This window comes from Rhinoraja longicauda, chromosome 3 (genome assembly GCF_053455715.1).
Source record: "Rhinoraja longicauda isolate Sanriku21f chromosome 3, sRhiLon1.1, whole genome shotgun sequence".
NCBI lineage: Eukaryota > Metazoa > Chordata > Chondrichthyes > Rajiformes > Arhynchobatidae > Rhinoraja > Rhinoraja longicauda.
In genome coordinates this window covers 19,691,509-19,717,746 of record NC_135955.1, presented here as the reverse complement: position 1 = coordinate 19,717,746, position 26,238 = coordinate 19,691,509, and the positions used below count along the sequence as shown (strand labels likewise).

General features: G+C 46.8%; 1 protein-coding gene across 1 annotated transcript in view; it reads right to left on the bottom strand.

The window, feature by feature from the left end:
• The window catches only part of LOC144589925 (ADAMTS-like protein 1), a 431,785-nt gene extending 406,623 nt beyond the window's left edge, over positions 1 to 25,162 (bottom strand). The window contains exon 1 of the mRNA XM_078394882.1: positions 25,051 to 25,162. Coding sequence (XP_078251008.1) covers positions 25,051 to 25,122 — 72 coding nt within the window. The 5' untranslated portion in view covers positions 25,123 to 25,162. The remainder of the gene's footprint in view (positions 1 to 25,050) is intronic.
• Between the last annotated feature and the right edge of the window lie 1,076 nt (positions 25,163 to 26,238).

The following is a 26,238-nucleotide window of genomic DNA, read 5'->3' as shown; positions in this document are numbered from 1 at the left end:
CTACTACACGCAGTGTCCTGTTGTGCACTTCCTCTGAAAATTAGTCTACTGACTTAATTAGAATGGATTTCAGAGCCAGAGTACAGTGCACTAATGTAACTATACAATATGATGCTGTTGGCGCAACTGATCAGGTATGAGCTTCCAGGCATAAATCCCCAGCAAACCAACATGAAGAATTCACTTTGGACATGACGATCTCTCCTTTTCAAGTGGAACAATCATTGGTGATAGTGCATATGTGAGTTGCAAAAGTCATCTCAAAATTAATTGTCTTACTGCTGTCTGCAAACAATCGAAAAAGCAAAAGAATGAAAACAGAAAATGCTGTAAATAAACTGTAGGTCAAACAGCATCGGTGAAGGGGAGAAATGGAGTTCATATTTTAGGTCAATGGCCTTTCATGAGAGGTTCCAGGGTTATGGAATGGGGGCCTTGCATTGCTCCCACTGATAGTGATACATAGGAAACTTCAGGATACTTGAATAAAGAGTATTATACAGTCACAACGAGGTCTCTCTGAAGAGAAATTGAGTGTGTACCAGGATGAAATATTCCAAGTTGTGAATAGCACATGACTATGGAGGCAATTGACATTAGGAGGACGCAAAACGTGGCCTTTTAGTATTAGTACATGGGGTGTTTACTTCAGCCACACCAAGACCAATATTACACCCATGCCATTTTTCTTCCAGCACCAACTTATATTAAATGTGAGCTGGCCACTCTATCGTAACAAAAGTCTGAGGTTATAGTACGTATAACTACAAACAGCAATTGGAAAAGGAACTACCAGTTTGAGGTACACTATACAAATTCTGCCCCACTTCCAGCAATAACAACGAATTTGCTCAGGACACACAAGCAATTGTCATTAAAAAGACAATTTCTCATTCCATTTTTTTTCTGGAGCAGAAGTGTCCTTGAACTTTCACTCAGAATGACTGCCATGTGTCTTCTTGAAGTGTGAGAAGGTTAGGAGTTTAAGACATGGAATTCCCCAGAGAACATGACACGAAACAACCAAGCCATGATGATGAAAAGTATACCCGCCAGAAGGAATGTTTCAGGGGCTCTGTGGAGTACTCAACAAAATGTAAAGGTAGATAGGAATTAAGCACAAGTCTGTAAAGCAAACTGAAAATCAAAACACTGCGGATGATGGAAAACTGAAATGAAAAAAGAAATTGCTGGAAATATTCAGTTAGTCATGCAGGGAAGAACAGTGCTAACATTTCCTAGAACTAGGAAAGGTTAGTTAATGGGCACTAGTTAAGTTGCTTTCTTTCTTTCTTTTTTTTTTTTTTTTCTTTCTTTCTTTTTTTTCTTTTCTTTTTTCTTTCTTACTTCTCCTTTTTCCTCTTTTTTCTAACTGGGGGGTGGGGGGGAGGGGGGTTGTGGGTGGGGAGATAATACAGAACAATACATGTATAATCTAATTTATAATGTATAATCGAATTTATAATGTAGGTATCATTGGGTACGATGAGCTGTAACATGTATGTGTTTTGTTAAAATTTAAATAAAATTAATTTTAAAAAAAGAAGACAATGCAACTGTCTGTGATAGCTGGAAGACCAAGAGAGACGGAATGGCAGATTGATATAAGCCGAGAGAAGCTAATCAGGTATTGTTCCTGGCATCTGTCTGGAGGATGTACTAATAGAGAGAGAACCAAAGTGGGAGAAACAAAACAATGCTGAAATTGTGAGATATAGAACACACTAGCTGCCGAAAATTAAAGGAGTAAAATGTAACTTAAATTTCATGTGAATACACTCATTTCACCAAGTTGTACTGAATGTTTCAAGCGCATTATTACTAGTCACCCTTCCTTCACTTCTGTGGAAATCTGAAGTTTAAAAAAAAAATGAAGGCTGCAAATATCCAGAGGGGTTAGGTAGCATCTGTGGAGGGAGATGTGGAGGTGCCCTTTCATCAGAGACACAAGAAACTGCATACACTGGGATCTTGAGCAAAACACAAAATGCTGGAGAAAACTCAGCGAGTTTAGGTAGCTTTTGTGTAGGGATGATGGCATTTCGGGTTGGGACCCATCAGACTGATTGTGGTGGGGAGAAAGCTGAAAAAGAGAGGGGTGGATGAGACAACTCCTGACAAGTGTTGTGGATAGGTGAGGGGGGGGGGGGGGAGAGATTGGTAGATGGGTAGATTAAGTACAAAATGGAGCAGTGAAAAGTGAAATAGGGTGTCAGCCAAGGAAAGAAGAGGAATGAAATATAAAGCTGTAGGGAAGGATATGGGTGGAAGGGGCTGGGTGGAGGGAATAGTGGGGATAAAAGATTATTAAGGGGTTGGACACGTTAGAGGCAGGAAACATGTTCCCAATGTTGGGGCAGTCCAGAACCAGGGGCCACAGTTTAAGAATAAGGGGTAGGCCATTTAGAACGGAGATGAGGAAAAACTTTTTCAGTCAGAGAGTTGTAAATCTGTGGAATTCACTGCCTCAGAAGGCAGTGGAGGCCAAGTCTCTGAATGCATTCAAGAGAGAGCTAGATAGAGCTCTTAAGGATAGCAGAGTCAGGGGGTATGGGGAGAAGGCAGGAACGGGGTACTGATTGAGAATGATCAGCCATGATCACATTGAATGGTGGTGCTGGCTCGAAGGGCCGAATGGCCTACTCCTGCACCTATTCTCTATTGTCTAAAAGGGAACTATGGGACAGAGGTGGGTGAACAGAGAAGGGGAAAGATGCAGGATGAATGGAGTTGGGGAGATGGTGGGCGAAATTGTATGCACACCCTGGAAAAGAATTTTGAGTTTTTATCAATGGGATGTGAGGAGATTTCTTCTTGTGGGAGAAGCTAGGATGGAGGGAGGTAACTTTTAAAAGTAAATAGCCCATTTGAACAGAGGTGAGGCAAAGTTCTTTGCCTTAGAGGGCCATGTGTTTTTGGAATCTCGTGCTCAAAGAGTCATTGAGAAAGAGCCCTTACATATTTTAAAGGCAGAGATAGATTGAAAATCCTGAGAGCTGCAGGTTTTGCATTTACTGCTGCTGCAGGAGAAGCTGAGATGAGAAGAGGCGTCGCTGAAGATGGATGCAATGCACGTGATAGGGTGAACACTGAGAGAAAATGGTGGTCCCAGAATGGACACAGCAAAGAAAGGGTGGAGAATGACAGTGGCAGCTTAATCCACATGGAAGAGGTGTAAATGGAAAGAGAACAGAGGAGAGAGGGGAAAAACCCCAAAATGCACATTAGAACTGTGAAGTGCTAAATATGGATACAGATGAAAATCAGAAATAAAATAAAATATTGGAAATATTCAGGTCTGATAGCATCTGTAGATGAAGAGAAACTGATTTAACATTTCAATTGGCTAACGTACATCTAAACCAACCAGTTTACCCGGGGTCTGAAGAAAGGTCTCAACCAGAAACATCATCTATTCCTTTTTCCAGAGATGCTGCCTGACTAACTGAGTTACTCCAGCATTTTGTGTAAACCCACCATCTGTAGTTCCTTCCTATACAGCTTATCCACCTACTTGAAAGGTTGATGACTAAAATGTTTCAATCCCATACAGTGTGAAAGGCCATAGACAGAGTGGCGAGTGTAAGAATGGGACAGAGAATTAAAGTGATGGGCAAGTGGAGTCTTCGGTCCATTTTACAACTGAAAAGCAGTGACCCAGTCTGCAGTGCACAGGAGACCACATCATGAACACAAAATTCATTGCATTGAATTGGAAGAAATGCAAGTAAATTACTGCTTCGCATAGAAAGACTGTTCGGCTCCAGAGTGGTGAGAAAGAAAAAGGTAAGGCAGGTGCTGCCGGCCCTGGTTCATTTCCATCACCACTTGTGGCCATATCTTCAGCTTCTCAAGTCCTAAATTCCAGAACTCACTCCCTCTGTGTCTTTCTCTCCTTTGAAACTTTCCGTGAAAACAACCCCTCTGTTCAAGTTTTCAGAGCTGTTGGGAAGAGTTCCCACAGAGCTGTTGGGAAGAGTTCCAGGATTTAAACCCAGCGTCTCAATAACTCTTTATACAGCTCAATGCCAAATTTTATCTTGCTCCCGTAAAGTACCATGGCATGTTACTACGTCAAATGTGCTAGATAAATGCAGATTGGTGTTTGGATCTGCAGTACTGTTACGGTGAAAATATAATTCCCTTCCAAGTCACACACTATCCTGACTTGGAAATGTATCTGCGTTCCTTCATCGACGCTGGGTTTACATCCTGGAACTCTTCCCAACAGCTCTGTGGGAATACCTTAACACGCCCAGAACGCAGAGACTCATCACTGTCTTCTCAACAACAATTCAACGTGAGCAATAAATGCTCCTCTTCCCAATCAAGTCTTGCATAAACGAGAAAAACAGTCAAAATGCCCACAATCATTGCAATCAGTTGTTACACTTTTCTGGAGTAACCATGGTCAATGTAACACTCCAACACTGCGTGCCTGTAAGCAGCTGCTTTTAATATCCTTCTAATGGAAGTTTGGAAATTGACAGGTTAACTAATTTAACAACAGTTGGCTGTCAGTGGAGACGGACTATTCTGCAGCAAGTGTGGGAGCACATGACTTTTATTGCATGCCCATTTACGCAGTCTTTCTCTGGTGTGTCCAATTAAAAGGCATCCAATTAAAGACATATTTATGAAAGATTGATCCATAAATGGGTATCCAGGTCAGATCATCTTTTTAAAGCACTGAAACATTAAGTCATTTATCTCAGGGTTAACAATTATCAAAATTTTGGCTGCTGAGCATCCTACATTTTGTGCTGAGAATATTCACACAGTGCCAAGCAGCTTCTTGACTGACAACAAGGTGGTCCATTCCACATGGCTTTCATCTTGCTTTCAGCTTGAATAAAAATATTTTATATCCAGACAAAGTTAACGCTATAAATCAGGCAACACTTTATATTCAATCATCTACTAATAAATTATCACACTCCTCTTCCTTCAAATATATCCCATCCATCCAAGCTCATCTCCAAACTTGTGGAACTTGGAATCAGCACTCATTTCTGCAACTGGATCCCGATCAATGGACCACAATCAGTGAGGATGAATGACAAATCATCCTCTACAATAATCCTCAACACTGGTGCTCCGCAAGGATGCGTTCTCAGCCCCCATCTTTACTCCATGTACACCCATGACTGTGCAGCCAAATTAAAATCCAACTCAATTTACAAATTCGCAAACAACACCATCATTGTGGGCCGGTTACCAAATAATGATGAGATGGAGTCCAGGAAGGAGATTGAGAACCTTGTAACCTGCTGCCAAGACAACAACGTTTCCCTCAATGTCAGCAAGACAAAAAAGATTGTGATCAATTTCAGAAAGCAAAGCATTACTCCTTCCCCGGTATACATTGATGGCAACAAAGTAGAGATAGTTAAAACTTCAAGTTCTAAGGAGTAAATATCACCAGCAACTTGTCTTGGACCAGCCATATCAGAGTACACCCCAACACAAACTTCCAAGGATGCTCCGTATAAAACATTTTATCGGGATGCATCACAGGTCCATCCAAGGCTGCAAAAGAATTATGGATATAGCCCAGACCATCCCGCAAACCAACCTCCCTTCCATTGACTCCATCTACACTTCGAGCTGCCTGAGTAAGATCACCAGCATAATCAAGGATGAGTCTTAGACCATACACTTCCTCTTCTCCTCTCTCCCATCAAGCAAGAGGTACAAAAGTGTGAAAACACATACCTACAGATTCAGGGACAGTTTTTTCCCTGCCGTTATCAGGCAACTGAACCACCTTATCACCAACTAGAGGGCAATCCTGACCTACCATCTACCTCATTGGTGACCCTCTGACCATCGTTAATTGGACTTTACTGGACTCTAAATTGCACTAAACGTTATTCCCTTTATCCTCATCTATTCACTGTGAACGTCTTGAATGTAATCATGTGTAGTTTTTCTGCTGAATGGATACCATGCAACAAAAAAGCTTTTCATTGTCCCTTGGTACAGGTGACAATAATTTAAACTAAACCAAACTAAACTATATGTTTTAATCTTTGTTCCCCTTAACTATCACACACAAAATAATATTGCTCCATCTGATCATAACCACAATGACCAATTATTATTTAACCAACCTCTGTGGCGATGTGGAGGGTAGTCTTAGGGTACAAGGTGATAATGATGTATTGGTGACATGGGATGAAAAATGGCAGATAGAGTTTAAGACAAATGTGAGGCGATGAGAGGACGAATGTGGTTAGGACATGCACCATGAATGGTTGGATTCCAGGGAGCATTGAGGATCAGAGGGATAGTGGTGTGCAAGTCTGAAGGTCCTTAAAAAGTGGCAGTGGATTTTGTTAACCTGGTTAAGAAGACATATAGAATACTGGCCTTCATTAGTTGGGGCATGCAATACAAGAGCAGGGAGATTATGCTCCAACTCTAAAACAATGGTCAGACCACAGCTTGAGTATAGCATGCAGTTCTGGTCACCACTCTATAGGAAGGTTGTGATTGTGTTGGAGAGGGTACAAAGGAGATTCACAAAGGTTGTTACCTGGGATGGGTGGTGTTTCAGTTAAGAGGAGAGTCTGAAGACGCTGTTTTCCTGGGAGCGGAGGTTAAGAAAGGACGTAATTACGATATATAAAATAATGAGGGATGTAGATGGGGTAGACTGCCATAATTTTTTTCCCTTATCAAAAGTGAATAAAAGTAATGGACTGTATGGACATAGGGATTGGCCAGGTAGTAGAACCCTCGGATTGGTTTACGGTCACGGGGTGAGGGAGCGCGGGGTATTTAAATGCCTGGCGCCAAACTGTAGATAGAGATTAGATTAGTGAGCGAAGTTAGTGTAGTCCAAGAAGAAGTGCGTTGCGTTTGTCACGGGTTTTATACCAATAAAGTATTTGGATAATACCGCTCGTTTGGACTCACTACATTGGTGACCTCGAACGTAAGAAGCAAGCAGCAGCATGTCGCAGGCGGGAGCGAGCGCGGGCACGATTCATCTACCGCCGTTCTGGGCCCATCAGCCGCACCTGTGGTTTGTGCAGGCAGAATCACAATTCCATCTTAAAAAGGTGGAGGAAGACCAGGAGAAGTACCACCACCTGGTGAGCTGTCTGCAGGCGGAGGTGGCTGCGCGGGTCAGCCGATACCTGACCAGTCCACCCCAAACGAACCAGTACGTGGGGCTCAAGAAGCTCCTGCTGCGGACCTTCGGCTGGGCCCAGAACCAGCGGGCTCTGAAGCTCCTCCATTTGCCAGACCTGGGGCAGCGGCTGCCGTCGGAGTTGATGTCCGAGATGCTGACTTTGGCGGGCGACCATCAGCCATGCATGATATTTGAAGCGGCCTTTCGGGAGAAGCTACCTGGGGACGTCAGGTTGGTGTTGGCGGACGTCTCTTTTGAAGATCCGGTAGCGTTCGCCGAGAAGGCCGACACGCTCGTTAGGGAGCGCAACACCCGAGACGGCTCCGTTAACCGGGTCTCGAGGCCCAGCGGCAGTCGGGGGTACGGCCGGGAGAGCGACGCATCGGCCGCTATTTCGCAGTCGGCCCGCCAAGAGAGGGCGGCGGCGCCTGTTCATTGGCAGCGGGCTCGACCAACAGAGCCGGATAGGCGTGGCTGGTGCTCTTTCCATCGGCGGTGGGGCAGCGAGGCACGAAGCTGTAGATCCCCGTGTTCGTTTCCGGGAAACGCCTGGGCCGATCGACTGTAGAGGCAGTTTCGATTGGCCGTAACCACCGCCTCTACGCTACGGATCAGAGTACCGGGATCGTTTTCCTAGTGGATACGGGAGCGGTCGTAAGTATTGTGCCCCCCTATGACTGTGAAGTTCGAGTGGGGGAAAAGGGCCCGCCCCTAATTGCAGTGAATGGTAGCACCATCCGTACATACGGTAAAAGGACTATGTCCCTGTCCTTCGAGTCCAGGACTTACCGTTGGGAATTCATCGTTGCGGATGTGGGCCAGGCCATATTGGGTGCAGATTTTCTATGGACGTTTTCTTTGGTCGCAGACGTCCGAGGGAGGGGCCTGCAGCCCTCGGCTGATGTACGGCCTCGGGGTACTGGACCAGAGGCTTCTACAAGCGCCGCCCCACCCAGCCTAGTTATCCAATCCATTACCACGGCTCCCGGTCAGTTCGATGCGGTCCTAGCCGACTTCCCGCAGCTCCTCGTCCAGCGTTTTGATTCACCTTCGGAGAAGCACGGGGTCGTCCATTTCATCCCAACCGAGGGGCCGCCGGTTTTTGCCCGGGCACGGCGCCTCCCACCCGACAAGCTGGCCAGGGCGCGAGAGGAGTTCCTAAACTTGGAGAGGTTGGGAATTATTCGGCCTTCGAGTAGTCCGTGGGCCTCCCCCTTGCACATGGTTTCCAAAGCGTCTGGGGGGTGGAGACCATGTGGTGACTTCCGCCGACTCAACGCGGCAACACGGCCGGACCGCTATCCGATTCCACACATTCAGGACTTTTCAGCTAGCCTGGAGGGGGCAACAATATTTTCAAAAATTGATTTGGTGCGGGGATACCATCAGATCCCGGTCCACCCGCCGGACATTCCAAAAACAGCGACCATAACTCCGTTCGGACTGTTTGAGTGGTTGCGTATGCCTTTCGGCCTTAAAAATGCAGCTCAGGCATTCCAGCGTCTGATGGACCGGGTGGGTCGAGGGTTGCCGTTTGTCTTTATTTACCTTGACGATATTTTGATTGCCAGCCGTTCGGTCCAGGAGCACTTGGTCCACCTCCGCACGGTGTTCCAGAGGCTGCAAGACCATGGCCTGATTCTCCATCCGGACAAATGCCAATTCGGCCTGTCCGCGGTGGATTTTTTGGGTCACCGGGTTACTCCGGCCAGTGCCACTCCTTTACCAGCTAAGGTGGACGCGGTCCGCTCTTTCCCCCGCCCGACTACCATCAAGGGCTTGCAGGAATTCGTGGGCATGGTCAATTTCTATCATCGGTTCGTGCCTGCAGCAGCTCGGGTTATGCGCCCCCCTTTTCAATGTCTCGCGGGTAACCCCGCTGAGTTGGTATGGTCCGTAGCTGCGGAGACGGCTTTTGTTGCGGTCAAACAGGCCCTCGCCAACACCACCATGCTGGTGCACCCGCGCTCCTCCGCCCCCACAGCTCTGACGGTGGATGCCTCAGACGTGGCGGTGGGTGGGGTTTTGGAGCAGCAGGTCGACGGTAATTGGCAGCCTCTGGCGTTTTTCAGCAGGCAGCTCTCTCGAGCGGAGCTCAAGTACAGTGCGTTCGATAGGGAGCTCCTGGCCCTTTATTTAGCAGTCCGCCACTTCCGTTATTTTTTAGAAGGCCGTTCTTTCGTGGCCTACACGGATCACAAACCTCTGACATTCGCTTTTGCTAAGGTTTCTGATCCGTGGTCGGCTCGCCAGCAGCGGCACCTAACCCTGATTTCGGAGTTTACGACCGATGTCCGTCATATTGCGGGTAGGCTGAATGCCGTTGCTGATGCCCTGTCCCGGCCGGCCATTCCCTCCGTAGCCGTGGTTGGTAAACAGGTGGATTTCCAGGAGCTAGCGGAGGCTCAGCGCCTGGAAGGGACTGCCGCGGTGTACGCCTCCACAACCTCGGGACTGCGTTTGGAGCAGGTGGCGTGTGGCCCCACAGGTACCAAGTTGTGGTGCGACGTTACTCTCCCACGCCCTCGCCCGGTGGTGCCTGCCGCTCTGCGGCATAAGGTTTTTGAGGCCATTCATGGCCTGGCACATCCGTCCATCAGGGCGACTTCAGCCATGGTGGCTGACCGGTTTATCTGGCATGGCCTGCGAAAGCAGGTGGCAGCCTGGGCACGCGCCTGCATTCCGTGCCAGACCTCCAAAGTCCATCGTCATGTCCAGCCACCATACCAGAGATTTGAGGTTCCCCCCGTCCGTTTTTTCCACATCCATGTGGATTTGGTGGGTCCATTGCCCTATTCTAGGGGTTACACTCACCTACTGACGGTGGTTGATCGGTTCACTCGTTGGCCGGAGGCGCTCCCGTTGTCGGACACCTCGGCGGCCTCCTGTGCACGGGCCCTGGCGTTGCATTGGGTGGCTCGTTTCGGGGTCCCGGCTATTATCACTACGGATCGGGGGGCCCAGTTCACCTCGTCCCTCTGGGCCGCGCTGGCACAGCTGTATGGCTCGCGCTTACAGCTGACCACCGCCTATCATCCCCAAGCCAACGGGATGGTTGAGCGTTTCCATCGGCAGCTGAAGGCGTCCCTCTGTGCTCGCCTGACTGGCTACAATTGGGCTGACCAGCTGCCTTGGGTCCTCCTCGGCATTCGTACGGCCCCGCGGGCTGAGCTGGGCACATCTTCGGCTGAGCTCGTCTACGGTTCGCCCCTGCGGGTGCCGGGCGACATTCTCCCTTCCACTCCCGCCTTGCCGCCATCCGTCACGTCAGTCTTGGGCTCCCTCCGGGAACGGGTAGGTTCTCTGGCTCCAGTCCCGACCTCCAGTCACGGAAGCACAGCAGTTCACGTTCCGTCGGAATTGCGGAGCTGTGATTTCGTGTTTCTTCGGAAAGATTGCCACCGCCCCCCTCTCCAGCCGGTTTACCAGGGCCCGTTCCAGGTGCTCAAAAGAGGGACTGTAACCTTCACCTTGCAGGTAGGAAATCGTCAGGAGCTTGTTTCAGTGTCCCGTCTCAAGCCGGCCCATTTGGACCAGGACCTCCCCGTGTCGGTGGCTCAGCCGCCGCGCCGGGGCCGGCCTGTGGCTGCTCGACTGGTCCCGCCAGCGGCGCCCAGTTTACCACCTTTTGGGCCTCCGCCGCCTATGGTTGGGCCCGGGCTGCCGTTGTTGATCAAGTGCCCCCCGTCACCTACACCCTCCGCTCCAGTGGACCCCCCATCGCCTCCAGCGGCAGCGTCCACCCTGCCTCCTGTCACGCTGGGGGTATCGGTTTCCCCCCTCCGTACACGTTCTGGGCGGGAGGTTCGGGCGCCCGTGAGGTATGGTTTCGAGGGTTCTGGGGGGGGTCATGTAGGGACATAGGGATTGGCCAGGTAGTAGAACCCTCGGATTGGTTTACGGTCACGGGGTGAGGGAGCGCGGGGTATTTAAATGCCTGGCGCCAAACTGTAGATAGAGATTAGATTAGTGAGCGAAGTTAGTGTAGTCCAAGAAGAAGTGCGTTGCGTTTGTCACGGGTTTTATACCAATGAAGTATTTGGATAATACCGCTCGTTTGGACTCACTACAGGACACAGATTTAGTGTAGGGGCAAGATGAATAGAGGGGATCTGACAGAAGGAACTTCAGGAAACAAAGCAGTACACATACCCCAGTCTACATTGATGATAATAGAGTAGGGATGTTCAAAAACTTCAAGATCCTAGGAATAAATATCACCAGCAATTTGGACCAGCCGCATCAAAGATGTGGCTGAGAATGCACACCAACGCCTCCTTAGAAGGCTTAAGAAGTTTGAAATGTCCCAACATCCCTCACTAACTTCTACACATGCACCATAGAAAGCATCTTATCGGGATGCATTACAGCCTGCTTTGGTAACATCTCCACCCAAGATGGCAAGAAATTGCAGAATGTGGCATTGAGGAGTCGTAGGAAGCCTCCAAAGGGAGATAGAAATCAGGAAAATACACAATTGACTCACTGTCTATCACAGGGAAAATGTTGGTTTTACCCAGCCACACCAATTCCCTCTCACATCCCAAAGACATGCAGGTAGGTTAAATTGGCCACTTTGAATTGGTGGTGAGGGAACCAGGGAATATGAGTGGCATGTGAGAAGGAATAGGTTATAGGGAAATCAAGGGAGCAATAGGATTGATCTGGGAGTTGGCATAGGCTCAAAGGGTCAAATGGCTTCCTTCTATAACTTGAGAAAATAAGGGAAAGGTGATGTGAAATAAATTCTCATGATGTATGCAGTCATATATTGGCACGGACTGAAAATTAAATGGCTACCAAAAATAAGAAACCTGGCATAAATGGGGGTTTTGCTGCTTGGCAGGATGCAATGAGTGGTGTACCACAGAAATCAGTGCTGCAGTTTCAATCTTCCACGACATATATAAATGACTGGGAATGAACATTGTATGGCTGCTAATTTTGCTTTCAAGATGAAGGTAAATGGAAAGTAAGCTTGAAGAGCAAATAAGAAGATTACGAAGGGATTTAGATTGATTATGGAAGAGATCAAAGATCCGGTTTACTCTTTAAACTATCTGTAATGTGAACAAAAACCTGAAATTGTTCAGTGTGAGAACATTTTAAAAGAAGCAGTTATCTAAATGGTGAGAGAATGCAGAGCTCCGAGATGTGGAGGTATAGGAGCATCATCGTGTATGATTCACAAAGGCTAATATGTATGCACTGCACATAATCAGAAAACCTGGAGGAATGCTTATTGCTGGGGGAATCGAATATAAAAGTAGGGTGGTTATGCTTCAGTTATAAAGAACATTGGTGAGATCACATCCTGAACATGGTGTACAAATTTGGTCTTCTGAAGGAAGGATTTAAATGAGTTGGAAGCAGAAAAAATGTTCTGGACCAATACCTGGAAATGGCAGATTGTTTTATGAGGAAAGGTTGCGCACACTAGCCTTGCACCTCTTGTGAATGAGAGTGAGTAGAGATTTGTTTGAAGAGCTCGACTGGTAGATGTACAAAACTAGAGTCACTAGTCTTAATAATTAAAAACTGCCCATTTAAGACAGAGATGGAACAAAATAAAATAAAAATCATTCAATGTTTTTAAGGCAGAAGTAGATGGATATTTGATAAACAAGAGCCTAAAAGGTTAATGCAAATAGTGATATATTGAAATTACAACCAGATCAGCCATGGTCCTGTTAACTGATGGAGCAAATATGAGGAGTCAAATTGCCTACTCCTGCTCCTAATTGGAATGTTCATGTGTAAACTGAAGTGAGCGGGCATCCGGGGAAGAATATCCCAATAAATCGTACAAAGGAAGTTGGTAGTAGTGGGTGTTAAAGGTCAATCGCCTCATCACCAGGACAACACAGCAAGAATTCTTCACTCCAGAGTTTTAGGCCTAATCATATTCAGCAGGTTCATCAAAGTCGTAAAAATGATGGAATCATCTCAATTGGCTTAGATGACTACAGTTGCAATAACATTCAAAAAGCTGAATACCATCCACGGTGAAGTAACTTGCTTGATTGGTGGCCCATCCACCACTCTAAACATGCATTTCCTACACTGCTGATGCACAAGATTGTAAAGCACTGCAGTTACTCGCCTAGGCTATTCCAAGACCATTTCCTAAACCTGCAGCTTCTTCCCATCAGGAAGGGCAAGGGCAGCAGAAGCTTGGGAGTAGCATTATCTACACGTTTCCTTCTAAGTCACATGTGACTTGGAAATACATTGTCATTCCTTCAATGCTACTGGGTCTAAATCCTGGAATTTCTTGCCCACCGTGCTCTGGAACACAAGAAGAACTGCAGTAGTTCAGGACAGCTCACCTGCATCATCTCAAGAGCAATTGGGAATGGAGAGCAAGTACAGCTCTTACCAGCCATGCCCAAATTCCCCAAACAATTTTAAAAGTTCCAGTTTCAGATCTATCACATTCTGGCTAAAAATGATGTTCATCTTCCCTCTAATCCTTCCAACTTTAAATTTTATTCTCCACTGCGGCCAATCAATGCAGGTAAAAGACTGAAAAAACTCCCTTTTCTACTTACTTGGATTGTAAAATCACAAATAAAGATGTGATTTTGATTATGTGACTACATGTATTTATTTGTTGTCAGTAGGAGATCAGTGCCTCTGAAAGAAACAAACACTTGTCAACTGCAATACTGTGTTAATGCCTGACACACTGAGGTCAAGTAGGACACACAGGCACTGACCAGTGGCTGAGGTCAAGTGGCACACAGGCACTGACCCTCTTACATTGTACCAGCCATAATGCCGCTCTGAAAAAAACTGCATTATTATGTTGGAACAGTGAAGACATTTTCTACAAGACCAAGAGCTTTTCTGCTCTAAACTCTGAGAATTTTGTAAATTGGTTTCAGTGTATTAGTCTGAAATAGATCAGAACTCAGATCCTAGGGATATCAGGTCAGTACCATTCTACTGATTCACTTCACACTATTTACTATGTATCTCCAGGTTTCCATGATTTACAAAAAAAGTTTTATGCCATTGAAATGCAAGTGTCCAAAAGTGTGCACAATAGAATAGATTTGCAAGCATTTTCTGCCATTTGCAAGAACTTAAAATGTACCCCAATATTCTAACTGATGATATGAAGAGGCTTAGCAAACCCTGAGATAATAATGTATCCCCAAGGCAATCTGGAAGGTGCTGCTCACAAACACTGCTTTGATTGGTTTGATACCTCTGGGAAACTATATTAATGTTAACATAATTTGAATCTGTTCCTTACAGACTGAACAGCAAAACAGTAAAAGTCACGAGCCTGGAATTGCTATACTTCCTGCTTCCTGGCTGTCACCAATTCCCCCATTACATTCACCGCTGAAGACCAGGTGAATCCCATGTATCATCCACACCATGACACAATATGCACAAATTGCATGAAATCAAAAGTGTATTGACTTTCTAGCGTATTAATAGAGCATAATGGATTTAATCAAGCTGGATATGCTCAGCCTCACAATCAAAGGGAGAATGTGCAAATTCCAAAGGTCAAAACTGAACCTGGGTCACTAGAGTTGTGAGGCAGACCTCTATTAGCCATGCCACTGCACTAACAGGGCAATGCCAACACCATCATCGAATTCTATGTGGGCTCAGAGTTCCACAGTATAGCTGCCAGCATGTCCATCAATGGCTGAAAGTTGGTAGATTCCCTTCACACGTACTTTCTACAGCAGAACAATTCAGCCCCATACAATAACAGTATTTATGGAAACTTTTTTTCAATTTATTAATAACAAAGTCTTCCAAAATTATAGGAAATCAGCAAAATAGGGGTCGGAATTTCAATAGGTTGCTCCCCTCAATTTTTTAATATTCAGAACAGTAACATCGCCCCATGTTGAGGAAAGTTAGCCATGGTGTACTAATGGTAGCCCACACACTTTCTGATCAAACTAAAAGTGAAAATCCTCAGGGACCCCACCTGATTTCATCTTCTTAAGCCTTGCAAAAATTCATTTTTCTTTGACAAAATTAATAAATTTACAGAAATTATTGCTTTTTAAGGAAGAATTTTTATATTAGTTTTGCACTGACAGAATGGAATGCCTGCAAGATAATCAACAAATCATATTATAATTATAACCACGATCATTACTTTTAACGTATATTTAGGCAGGCACTTACAAAGGCATGACGTACAGTAGAAGGACACAGACCTTATGTGGGCAAATGGATTGAGTACAGATGGGTAAAAGATTGACATGTGGTGGGCTGGTGGTTTGCATCCATGCTGCACAACTCTATAAATCTATGACTCCATGACTGACCCCAGCCAGATTAGTAGAGATACATCGAAGGTCATGAATTTGAACAGGTCCAGTCCATGATGTCAATGCTAACATTGAAGCAAATTTAAAGTAATCCCACCTAACTACACATGGACTATATCCTTCTATCCGTGTCCATGTGCCTATCTAAATTCCTCTTAAATGGTGTTATCATATCTGCTTTCAGCACTTCCTAGGCAGCACATTCCAGGTGCCGCTATGTAAAATAAATTGCCTCGCAAATCTTAAATTTTCCCTATTCACTTTAAATCTATGCGCTCGAGTATTTGACTTTCCACCCTGGGGAAAAGCCTCTGATTATCTACCCTATCCGTGCTCTCATAATGTTATGTATTTATATCAGATTGCCCAGAGAAAACAATGCAAGTTAACCCATTCTTTCTAATTCAGGCAACATACTAGTTAACCACTTTTGCACTTTCTCCAAAGCCTCCATATTCTTTCTCTAATATGTTGACCAGAACTGCACACAACACTCCAAACATGGCTTAAACAAAATTTTAGACAGCTGCTGTCACAGTGGCACAGCGGCAGAGTTGCTGCCTTACAGCGAATGCAGCGCCAGAGATCCGGGTTTGATCCAAACTACGGGTTCTATCTGTACGGAGTTTGTACATTCTCCCCGTGATCTGCATGGGTTTTCTCGGAGATCTTCAGTTTCCTCCCACACTCCAAAGATGTACAGGTTTGTCAGTTAATTGGCTTGGTAAATGTAAAAATGGGCTCTAGTGGGTGTAGGATAGTGTTAATGTGCGGGGATTGCTGGTCGGCGCGGACCCAGTAGGCCGAAGGGCCTCTTTCCACGCTGTATTTCTAACCAAAACGAAAAAAAACTCAATGCTATTTGTTAATTTTTATACTCAATACCCTAACTGACAAAGGCAAGTATACCATACGGCTTTACCGCCTTCTCTACTTGTGTTGCCACATTCAGAGAGCTATGGTCAAACACCCCAAGATTCCTCTGTACGTCAATGTTTCCATGTTCCTGCCATTTACTGTATACTTTCCTCTTATATTTGATCTCCCAAAGTGCAACACCTCACATTGGTGTGAATTAAATTCCATCTGCCATTTCTTCGCACATAATTCAAACTGATTAAATTGTTGTTGTATTTCTTGTCAAGCTTCCTCACTATCCACAACTCCACCGATTTTTTGTTTTCCTCTGCAAACTTACTAACCAGCTCACCTAAATTTTTGTGCAAAGCAGTGGTTCGAGCAATGCTTCTTGTGGTATATCACTGGACACAGGCCTCCGGTCAGAGTAACACTCCTACATCACGACTCACTGTGGTTAAGCCATTTCTGAATTAAATCTACCAAACCACTATGGATCCCATGTGCCTTAATCTTTTGGATTACCTTACCATATTATCTTACCTAGTTGAATGGTTTAATAAAGTCCACGTAGACACCAAGAACAATTCTACCTTCGTGAATCATCTTCATCAATCACATCCTCTTAAAACTCAACCAAGTTTGTCAGGTATGACCTGATCTGCAAAAAGCCAAATTGACTGTCCCTAATAAGTCCATGCCTTTCCATATGTGAGTAATTGCTATCCCTATGAATCTTCTCCATTAATTTCCTTACCATCGACATATGGCTCATCAGCCTGTAATTTCCTGGTATTTCCCTATTGCCGTTTTAACAATGAAATGATATTGGCTATTCTCCAGTCCTCTGGGAATTCACCCGAGGAAAAAGAAGATACAAAGGTTTCTGCCAAGGCCCCAGCAACCTCCTCTCTCACCTCTCAATGACCTGGTGTTGAATACAACAGGAATCCAGTCTATGGTGATACGTCAATGCTTTTGCTGTGGAGCTCGGTCCCCAGCAGATACACCTTAATGGCAAAACATTCAATAGTGCCGTTCTGGTTTTCCTTAAACGTGAAAAATTTCATGCAAAGTTAGTTCAACTGGAAGATGCAATAGCTTCCCAGTAGGCTAGAGTCATGCCATGGATGATGCAGCATGAAATAAAAACAGTAAATGTTGAGCAGGTCAAATAGCATCTGTGTGGCCAGAATTGCCAAGCATTTTCAGCAGTTTCAGTTTTATGTCTTATTTCCAGCATCTGTTTTCATTTGCTTTTCAATTACTGACGTGACATGAACTGTATGACCATTTCTTATCAGTGGCATTATTGTACAAACTGACTTCCTCACGATATTGTCAGCATGTTTTTGATCTAGTGTATCAAACAGCTAGCAAATTATATTGTGCTGCCTCTTATGCAGAAGGTATAGTGATTACAAAGAGTTTGCCTATATCATCCATTATGTGCAACAAAATCAGGTTGCTATTTAAGAGAACTTGCTTATGGTGATATTAAATAACTAGTGATATAGATTACATGGACTTAGATAATATTATATGGAGAGTCTAAACTGAAACGAACTACGATTTTCTGCCTCCTATACAGAAACATAAACTACATATTTTATGCCAAGTATAATGAGGAGATGTTGAGCAGCTTCAGCATACAGTGATGCATGTTCTTTCTCTGGTCCTTTTAATAAATAAAAATAATTCCTAATCTTGTCACCACCATCCCCACCCCTCACAGCTGCGCAGGTTCCTGCCTCTTAGTGGAACTCGGTTCCATGAAAGTAACAGCCCTGAGATTTATCAAGTGCAGGAACACCTTTGAAGTTGCTCTCTGTGTATGCCTGCCCGTTGAATGAAGGAAGAGAGAGTAACTTGTTCAAGATACAAGATTACACAGTGAAGGAGCACCAAAAAATGTGTAGATGGCTGCAGGCGACTGAAAAGTAGCACAGAGAAATATCGATGAGCAGGGCTACAGCAAATGACTTAAAATTAGATGAAAATTCATCAACTACAGATCTGAGACCAATTATAATGTATATTTCCGAAAATCTCAGATGTAACTGCGTAGGAATACTGGTGCCTGTGAAGTAATTGCTGCAAGGTGATGAAATTAAATCTAATCAAAAAGCTTCATGGAATGTTGAAAGGAATGGAATAGGAGGAGGAGTGCGTTCCCAGGCATCACATCTCAGGAAAGGGAGCCTGACCTTGGAACGAGCAAGCTCTGATGCACAAGAATGATCATTTAGCCCATGGGTTAAATTAAGAGGGCTGGTTACATAAAGTTGCCTTGTATTCCTTTGAAATTAGAAATTTGATGGGTATGTAATCTGATAATTAGAATTGATGGAGTTAATAGGGCAACACCAAAGAATATCCTCCATTGCGGAGTCATGAACAAAGAAGCATTAATGATAGCGGTACCATTCACACACACTTGATTACAAAGGGGAAAATCGCAGAAAAGCTCAAGAAACTTAAACAGGACTAACAATGCAGGTCTTTTCCACCATTCGTTACAAACCAGACCAATCTTCCACCTTGTCCATTTTACTAATTGATGCATAACTTATGGATTCCATTTCTCAGAAAAGCTATCAACTTCAGCTTGCAAAATACATAATAACTGCAACCACAGCTATCCAGGATAGAACATTCCAAACATTGATTACCCTCAGCATAGAGAGATTTCTCCCCATTTCAGAACTATAAATGGTCAGCATCTTGAGCAAAAATAAAAGTAAACTCAATGGGCCAGGCAGCATTTGGTGAGGGGATGGACAGGTGATATTTTGAGCTGGGATGCTTCTTCAGACTGATTAAAGGTCCCAAACCAATCGCCACCAGTCCATTTCCTCCCCAGAAGTTGCCAGACCTGCTGAGTTCCCCCAGCACTTTGTGTTTTGCTCAAGACTCCAGCATCTGCATTTTCTTGCATCTCCATGCCCACCTCATTACCTGGAGACTATGCCCTCCTCGCTCCGGATTATAGAGTTTCAGATCATTATAAAATATCTGCCCTACGTCCTCTGGCCAAGAAGTTAGAATACTTAATTTATCAACATTTTAATGACAAATCCACAGACAGCCCCACGGCTAAACTCTCCGGAAATTTACGGAAGACAGTGAACATAGTTAAGGTACATTTTGCCATCGGAATGAGACAAGAGTTGAGGGACTGAATGGCCTTTCCTTGCTCCCTTCTTCATTTAAGCTGCGCACAATGCTCTCCTCGTTCACATTTCAAATACAATCAGCTATATGGCAGGCCTGAAGTTCCTCATGCTATCAGTGGAAAAAAGAGAATTGGTCAGACCTTACTGCCATCTAACTGGGACTCATAGTTGAGGTTAGTGTGAAGTGATAGTTGTTGGGAAGAAGTTAATGCTTAAACCCGGTGGTCATGATTTTCAGTCTCCTTTACATTCTTTCCTATGGGAGGAGTGAAACCAGAGTGTGGTCAGACTGGTGTGGCTCTTTAATTATTTAATTTAGTTGTAAAGGCTTCCAGAAGATTGAATATGCTGGGACTTTTATCCCTAAAGCTTAGGAGGTTGAGGGGTGACCTTCCTGAGGCATATAAAATGTGATGGGTACAGACAATGTGAATATGCAGAGTCTTTTTCCCAGGATAGGGGAGACTAAAACTAGAGAGCCTAGTATTAAGGTGAGAGGGAAAATATATAAAAGGGTTGTGAGCTAAAGTTTTTCCACACTAAGGGTGGTGAATATATGGAACAGGCTGCCAGAGCAAGTGGTAGAGGCAGGTACAATTACAATGTTTATGTTAAAAGACGTTAAGGCAGGTAAGTGTATTACAAAGGTTCAGAGGGATGTAGGGCAAGTGCAGGCAGATGGTTCTAGCTGAGTAACACATTTTGGTTGGCATAGGACGAGTTGACCCAAAACGCCTGTTTCCATGCTGCTGATGGGAATGACAGCACACGATTCCATCAACAAAGGTAGAATTCAATGTCCAAAATTTTGCCCTGTCTTATTTAAACAAGCAGATAACCTTTTCCCATCAGCTGGGCTAGGCTGGAAGGAAGAAAGGAAATTTGCCATATTTCCCACTCTGAAAAACAAGTGATTTGTGAATGTCAAACTAAAGGCAGTTTATGACAGGCTGTGATCTCATGCACCCTGACCCCACCCCTCAGAAATCTACCTCAGTCCATGGTTGATGAAGGTCTGCTAAACTGCAGTCTCCTAACTTTTATCTACATGGATAATAAAGCACTTCTCACTATAGCCGGAGGCTCACCTAAACTTAAACAGAATGAAATGGCAAACACGATGAACAAACAGTTTTAGGAAGAGGTTTCAAGGGGCAAATAACCAAGGCTTTTTAGCCACATATGACCACATGGCAGCACAGTGGCACAGCTGGCAGAGCTGCTGCCTCAGTGCCAGAGACTCAGGTTCGATTATGACCTCTGGTACTGTCTGTGTGGAGTTTGACCGCAGGGGTTTAGTCTGGGTGCTCTGGTTTCCACCAACATCCCAAAGATGTGCGAGTTTGTAGGTTAATTGACCTCTGTAAATTTCCCTTAGCGTGTAGGGAGTGGATGTGAGCGTGGGATAACATAGAGCTAGCATCAATTGAATGGCCTGTTTCCATGCTGTGTCTATAAACTAAATTAAAATAAATGTGAGAATTTGGACCCACATTCCCAATACTATTTTGATGGGAGGAAAACAATAAATTAAGGTTAAAATTGGAAGCAAAATGAGTGGATATAAAATTATATGAATGCCACATTATTAAGTAAAGATCAAAAGATAAAAAATATCAGATGTTAAAGTCACTAAACCAAGTGGAAATAATGGTGTGCCTGTTATTTAGTGTCAGAAAGCATTTTTGGTGTATTTTCATTTGTCTTTGTGACCTGCCTACACATTCTTGGCAATGACCAACACAATTGACATTCTGCATTTGTCAACAAATCTTAGGCCTTGGCAAAATGTTATAGACTGTCATTCCATTAAAATTCATACTCAACTAAACAACATGAAAAAATCTGCATTTATACTGCACCTTTAATGTGCTAAACCTTTCCATTTATCAATTTAAAATTGACACTGATCCACATGGGAACATTAGAGCAAGAAACTGGAAATGCATCAAAGAGAGAGGGAGGAAGGGAGGTATGTGTAGGAAGGAACTACAGATGCTGGTTTAAACCAAAGAGAGACACAAAAAGCTGGAGTAACTCAGCAGGACAGGCAGCATCTCTGGAGAGAAGGAATGGGAGACATTTCAGATCGAGACCCTTCAGACAGGTAGGTGGGATAGAGGGAGAGGCAAGTGCAGAGAAGAACAGCTGATTTAAAGCTACATAACAGGTTGCACGTTCTACTCCTGCTACTTACGCTCTATACAAAATGCATGTTAAAAAAAAGTTTTTATGTCACTGGAAAACACTTTAACATATGATATCAAATAATGTAAATATTCTGTGTGCACTAAACTGAATGTTTTATTCCATCACCTTTAATTCACTTTTAAAAACCTAACTTCAATTATCAAAATTATCTTGAAAGTTCAGGAACAGATGTGACAAGTTGCCAATCTAAGCCTTTGTACTGGTGACACTCTTGTAGTTCTGCAGGGACATTCCCGATATCTGCTGTCAAAGGCAGCTGACAGTAACCACATTTGAGCATCGTGCAGCCATGTCCAACTATAAAGCAAGAACACTGGCTAATCAGCTCATTCTCACCTATTCTGAATAGACTATTAAACACACTCAGACAGCTTTTGTTGTACACCTATGGACCGTTAATGTGTGTTAATGAGCCAGACGATAGAACAAAAAGAAGGGCACAAGGTCATTTTAAACCATGAAATCTGCATGGCAGTCGCGTTTACTAAGAACTAAGTGTCGCAAAACAATGGAGGCAAACATTTCTACCTGGTTCAAACATTGTCTGTGAGTATAGTTTACCCAATTATTAATGTGCTGGATCATGATCAACAGCAGTGAATCTCAATCTCAGCAGGTGCTGCATCCGTTCAATGTGACAAAGAATGTGTGTGATGAGAGCTTTCAGAAAGTCCTCAAATTGTGTTAACTGATGCACCTGCAATGGGTCACTCAAGATATTAAAAACATCTAACAGCACATATGGTTGAGTTATTTAAATATATTCAGTGAGAATACATTTCAAGTGTTTTTTCAAGTCTCATATATATATTATCAACATTTCCAGCATGATGCAATGGCTTGAATGGTCTCCTTCTAAATTGAAGACTTCATTTTATGAAAATTCACAGAAAATATAAGGGTTAAAAAAATAACCACATTTTCAAGGATGTTGTTATCCAAGTTTCCTTCACCTTAATGTCTCGCAGAATCAATAATAAAATTGTGTCTTTCTGGAAGCACATCATGACCCAAAAGAAGTGTAATGTAGAATATGGGCAAAATCTCCCCCAGGCTCATCTCCCCAACACTGGCATTAACATGAATGAACAGCGTAAGTAAGGCTGGATCTCTGAAGTGCTCTCTGCATCCCAAGGATTAAATTAAAAGGAAGTATTTTCCAAAACCAGCTTGTATTCCGAGAAGCAGAAGATTTAGGAGAGGCTTTAGGATTTTCAAAGGATAGACAGGAGGGGTCTTCTAAGGTGTGGGGAATGTATAATAAGTGGTAGAATACACATTATTCTACAGCAGGACCAAGCAGTGTCGGTATTGAGATTCCTGGTTCGGAGCTAACCAGGAGAACAGAAGGAGCCAAGGAAGTCACTCAAGAGGAAACACTGGGAACTGGCAGTGGTGACAACTCCAGCCTGTAACTAGGCATAGATACCATTGAATCTAGCTGGGTCGACAATCCCGGCGAGCTGATAGTCGGGGATGTGGTGAGGACCGGTGCAATCAGTGGCTCAGCCTGCAGGTGGCCAAGGAGATTTAGAGTCGCTGGTCTCAGTCTCTTACCCTCAGTTCTTCCCCTCTATTATCAAACTACTGAACAGCCCTCCCATAAATTAGGGAGTAGTCCCAATCTTGCAAACAACCTTCATTGCAGATGCTGGACTTTTTTTGCATAATTGTTATGTGACAATCGGGTTAAAACTATATTCTGCACTCTGGTATATTTGTCTTTGCTCAACCTGTCGTACTTGTGTTTGGCTTGATTCAATTCATGTATCGAATTATAGGATTTGCCCAGATAGCATGCAAAAAAAACTTTCCATTGCATTTCGGTACGCGTGACAATACTAACAAACGGAAGATAGACTCAAAAAGCTGGAGGAACTCAGCGGGACAGGCAGCATCTCTGGAGAGAGAAGGAATGGGTGATGTTTCGGGTCGACACCCTTATTCAGACTGGTTCGGGATAAGGAAAACCAGAGATACCATTACCAATAAAGGTTGCCTCGGATTAATAGGGTTGGGACGGTGTCGCGCTGAGGAGACAGGTGCAATAATTGCCCCGACCCCCTGAATCTGATGGTAGGCATCGATCTGCCAGGCATCGCCCTGCGTGGAAGTGAGAAATGCTAGAACATTGCTAATGGACGGACGGGTTCAACACTTGCAGCCCACAGCAGGACATTGCTGGAAAACAGAAGCCACACTGCGGGGTGAGCCCAGACTGGTGGGGGGCGCGCCCAGACTGGTGGGGGGCGCGCCCAGACTGGTGGGGGGCGCGCCCTGACTGGTGGGGGTCGAGCCCAGACTGGTGGGGGGTGAGCCCAGACTGGTGGGGGGCGAGCCCAGACTGGTGGGGGGTGAGCCCACACTGGGGGGTGAGCCCAGACTGGTGGGGGGCGAGCCCAGACTGGTGGGGGGTGAGCCCACACTGGGGGGCGAGCCCAGACTGGTGGGGGGGCGAGCCCAGACTGGTGGGGGGGCGAGCCCAGACTGGTGGGGGGCGAGCCCAGACTGGTGGGGGTCGAGCCCAGACTGGTGGGGGTCGAGCCCAGACTGGTGGGGGGTGAGCCCAGACTGGTGGGGGGCGAGCCCAGACTGGTGGGGGGTGAGCCCACACTGGGGGGCGAGCCCAGACTGGTGGGGGGCGAGCCCAAACTGGTGGGGGGCGAGCCCAAACTGGTGGGGGGTGAGCCCACACTGGGGGGCGAGCCCAGACTGGTGGGGGGGCGAGCCCAGACTGGTGGGGGGGCGAGCCCAGACTGGTGGGGGGGCGAGCCCAGACTGGTGGGGGCGAGCCCAGACTGGTGGGGGGGGTGAACCCAGACTGGTGGGGGGGCGAGCCCAGACTGGTGGGGGGGCGAGCCCAGACTGGTGGGGGGGCGAGCCCAGACTGGTGGGGGGGCGAGCCCAGACTGGTGGGGGGGCGAGCCCAGACTGGTGGGGGGGCGAGCCCAGACTGGTGGGGGGGCGAGCCCAGACTGGTGGGGGGGCGAGCCCAGACTGGTGGGGATGACCAGCAATGCGAGAAGGGGACTCTCCACGGTGCGGGCGGGCAGGTGCGTCTCCCGGGGAGTAACCGCACTAAATAACACACGACCGATCACACAGAATGGACACAGACTCTTCCATCCCATGGGGGTACCGTGGTCAGTGGACCATATCGGGCGCTGTCCCTCTCCTGATCTGGGGCCATCTCAGCTTTGCACTTCTTTGCCCTGCCCTGGGACCGGCGCTTTATCCATCCCCATCTGCACACTCTGCCTGAAACAGCGCAAACAAACAGGAGCAAGTTTCGGGAACGGCGCAGGGTTGGTTGTGCCGTGCGGTGGGTGGCCCCGGGAGGGTGACAACCTCCTACCTTGACGGACGAGCAGAGTAGCAGCAGGAGGAGGAGGCGGGCAGCGGTCCTGCGGGCCGGGGAGACGTGCATCTCGGCGGCGATGGCGAGCTGTCCCGGCGGGGCGGGCAGGTCGTGGGACGGCGAGTAGAGCAGTCCTGGTGGGGACAGAAACGGGGAGAGTCAGCTGAGCCTGGGAGGGATGGGAGGGGATGGGGGAGAGGGGAGGATGGAGGGGAGGGGATGAGGGAGGGAGGGAGGGATGGATGGGGATGGGGGAGGAGGGAGGGAGGGAGGGGAGGGAGGGGGAGGGGAGGGGGGAGGGATGGGGAGAGGGAGGGAGGGAGGGATGGGGAGAGGGAGGGAGGGAGGGATGGGGAGAGGGAGGGAGGGAGGGATGGGGGAGAGGGAGGGAGGGAGGGATGGGGAGAGGGAGGGAGGGAGGGATGGGGGAGAGGGGAGGGAGGGGAGGGATGGGGAGAGGGAGGGATGGGGAGAGGGAGGGAGGAGGGATGGGAGGGAGGGGAGGGGGAGGAGGGATGGGGAGAGGGAGGGAGGGAGGGAGGAGGGAGGGAGGGAGGGATGGGGAGAGGGAGGGAGGGAGGGAGGGATGGGAGGGAGGGAGGGATGGGGAGGGAGGGGATGGGAGGGGGAGGGAGGGGAGGGAGGAGGGAGGGGGAGGGAGGGAGGGATGGGGGGGGAGAGGGAGGGGAGGGAGGGATGGGGAGGGGGAGAGGGAGGGGGAGGGGAGGGGGAGAGGGAGGGGGAGAGGGAGGGAGGGAGGGAGGGAGGGAGGGAGGGAGGGAGGGGAGGGAGGGAGGGGAGAGGGAGGGAGGGAGGGGAGAGGGAGGGATGGGGAGAGGGAGGGAGGGAGGGAGGGAGGGATGGGGGGAAGGAGGGAGGGGATGGGGGGAGGGAGGGATGGGGGAGGGAGGGATGGGGGGAGGAGGGATGGGGGGGAGGGAGGAGGGAGGGAGGGAGGGAGGGAGGGGGAGGGAGGGAGGGAGGGAGGGAGGGATGGGGGAGAGGGAGGGGGAGGGGGAGAGGGAGAGGGAGGGGGGAGAGGGATAGGGAGGGGGGAGAGGGAGGGAGGGGGGGAGAGGGTAGGGAGGGGGAGAGGGAGAGGGAGGGGGAGAGGGAGGGGGAGAGGAGGGGGGAGAGGGTAGGGAGGGGGGAGTGGGGAGTGGGAGGGAGGGAGGGAGGAGGGAT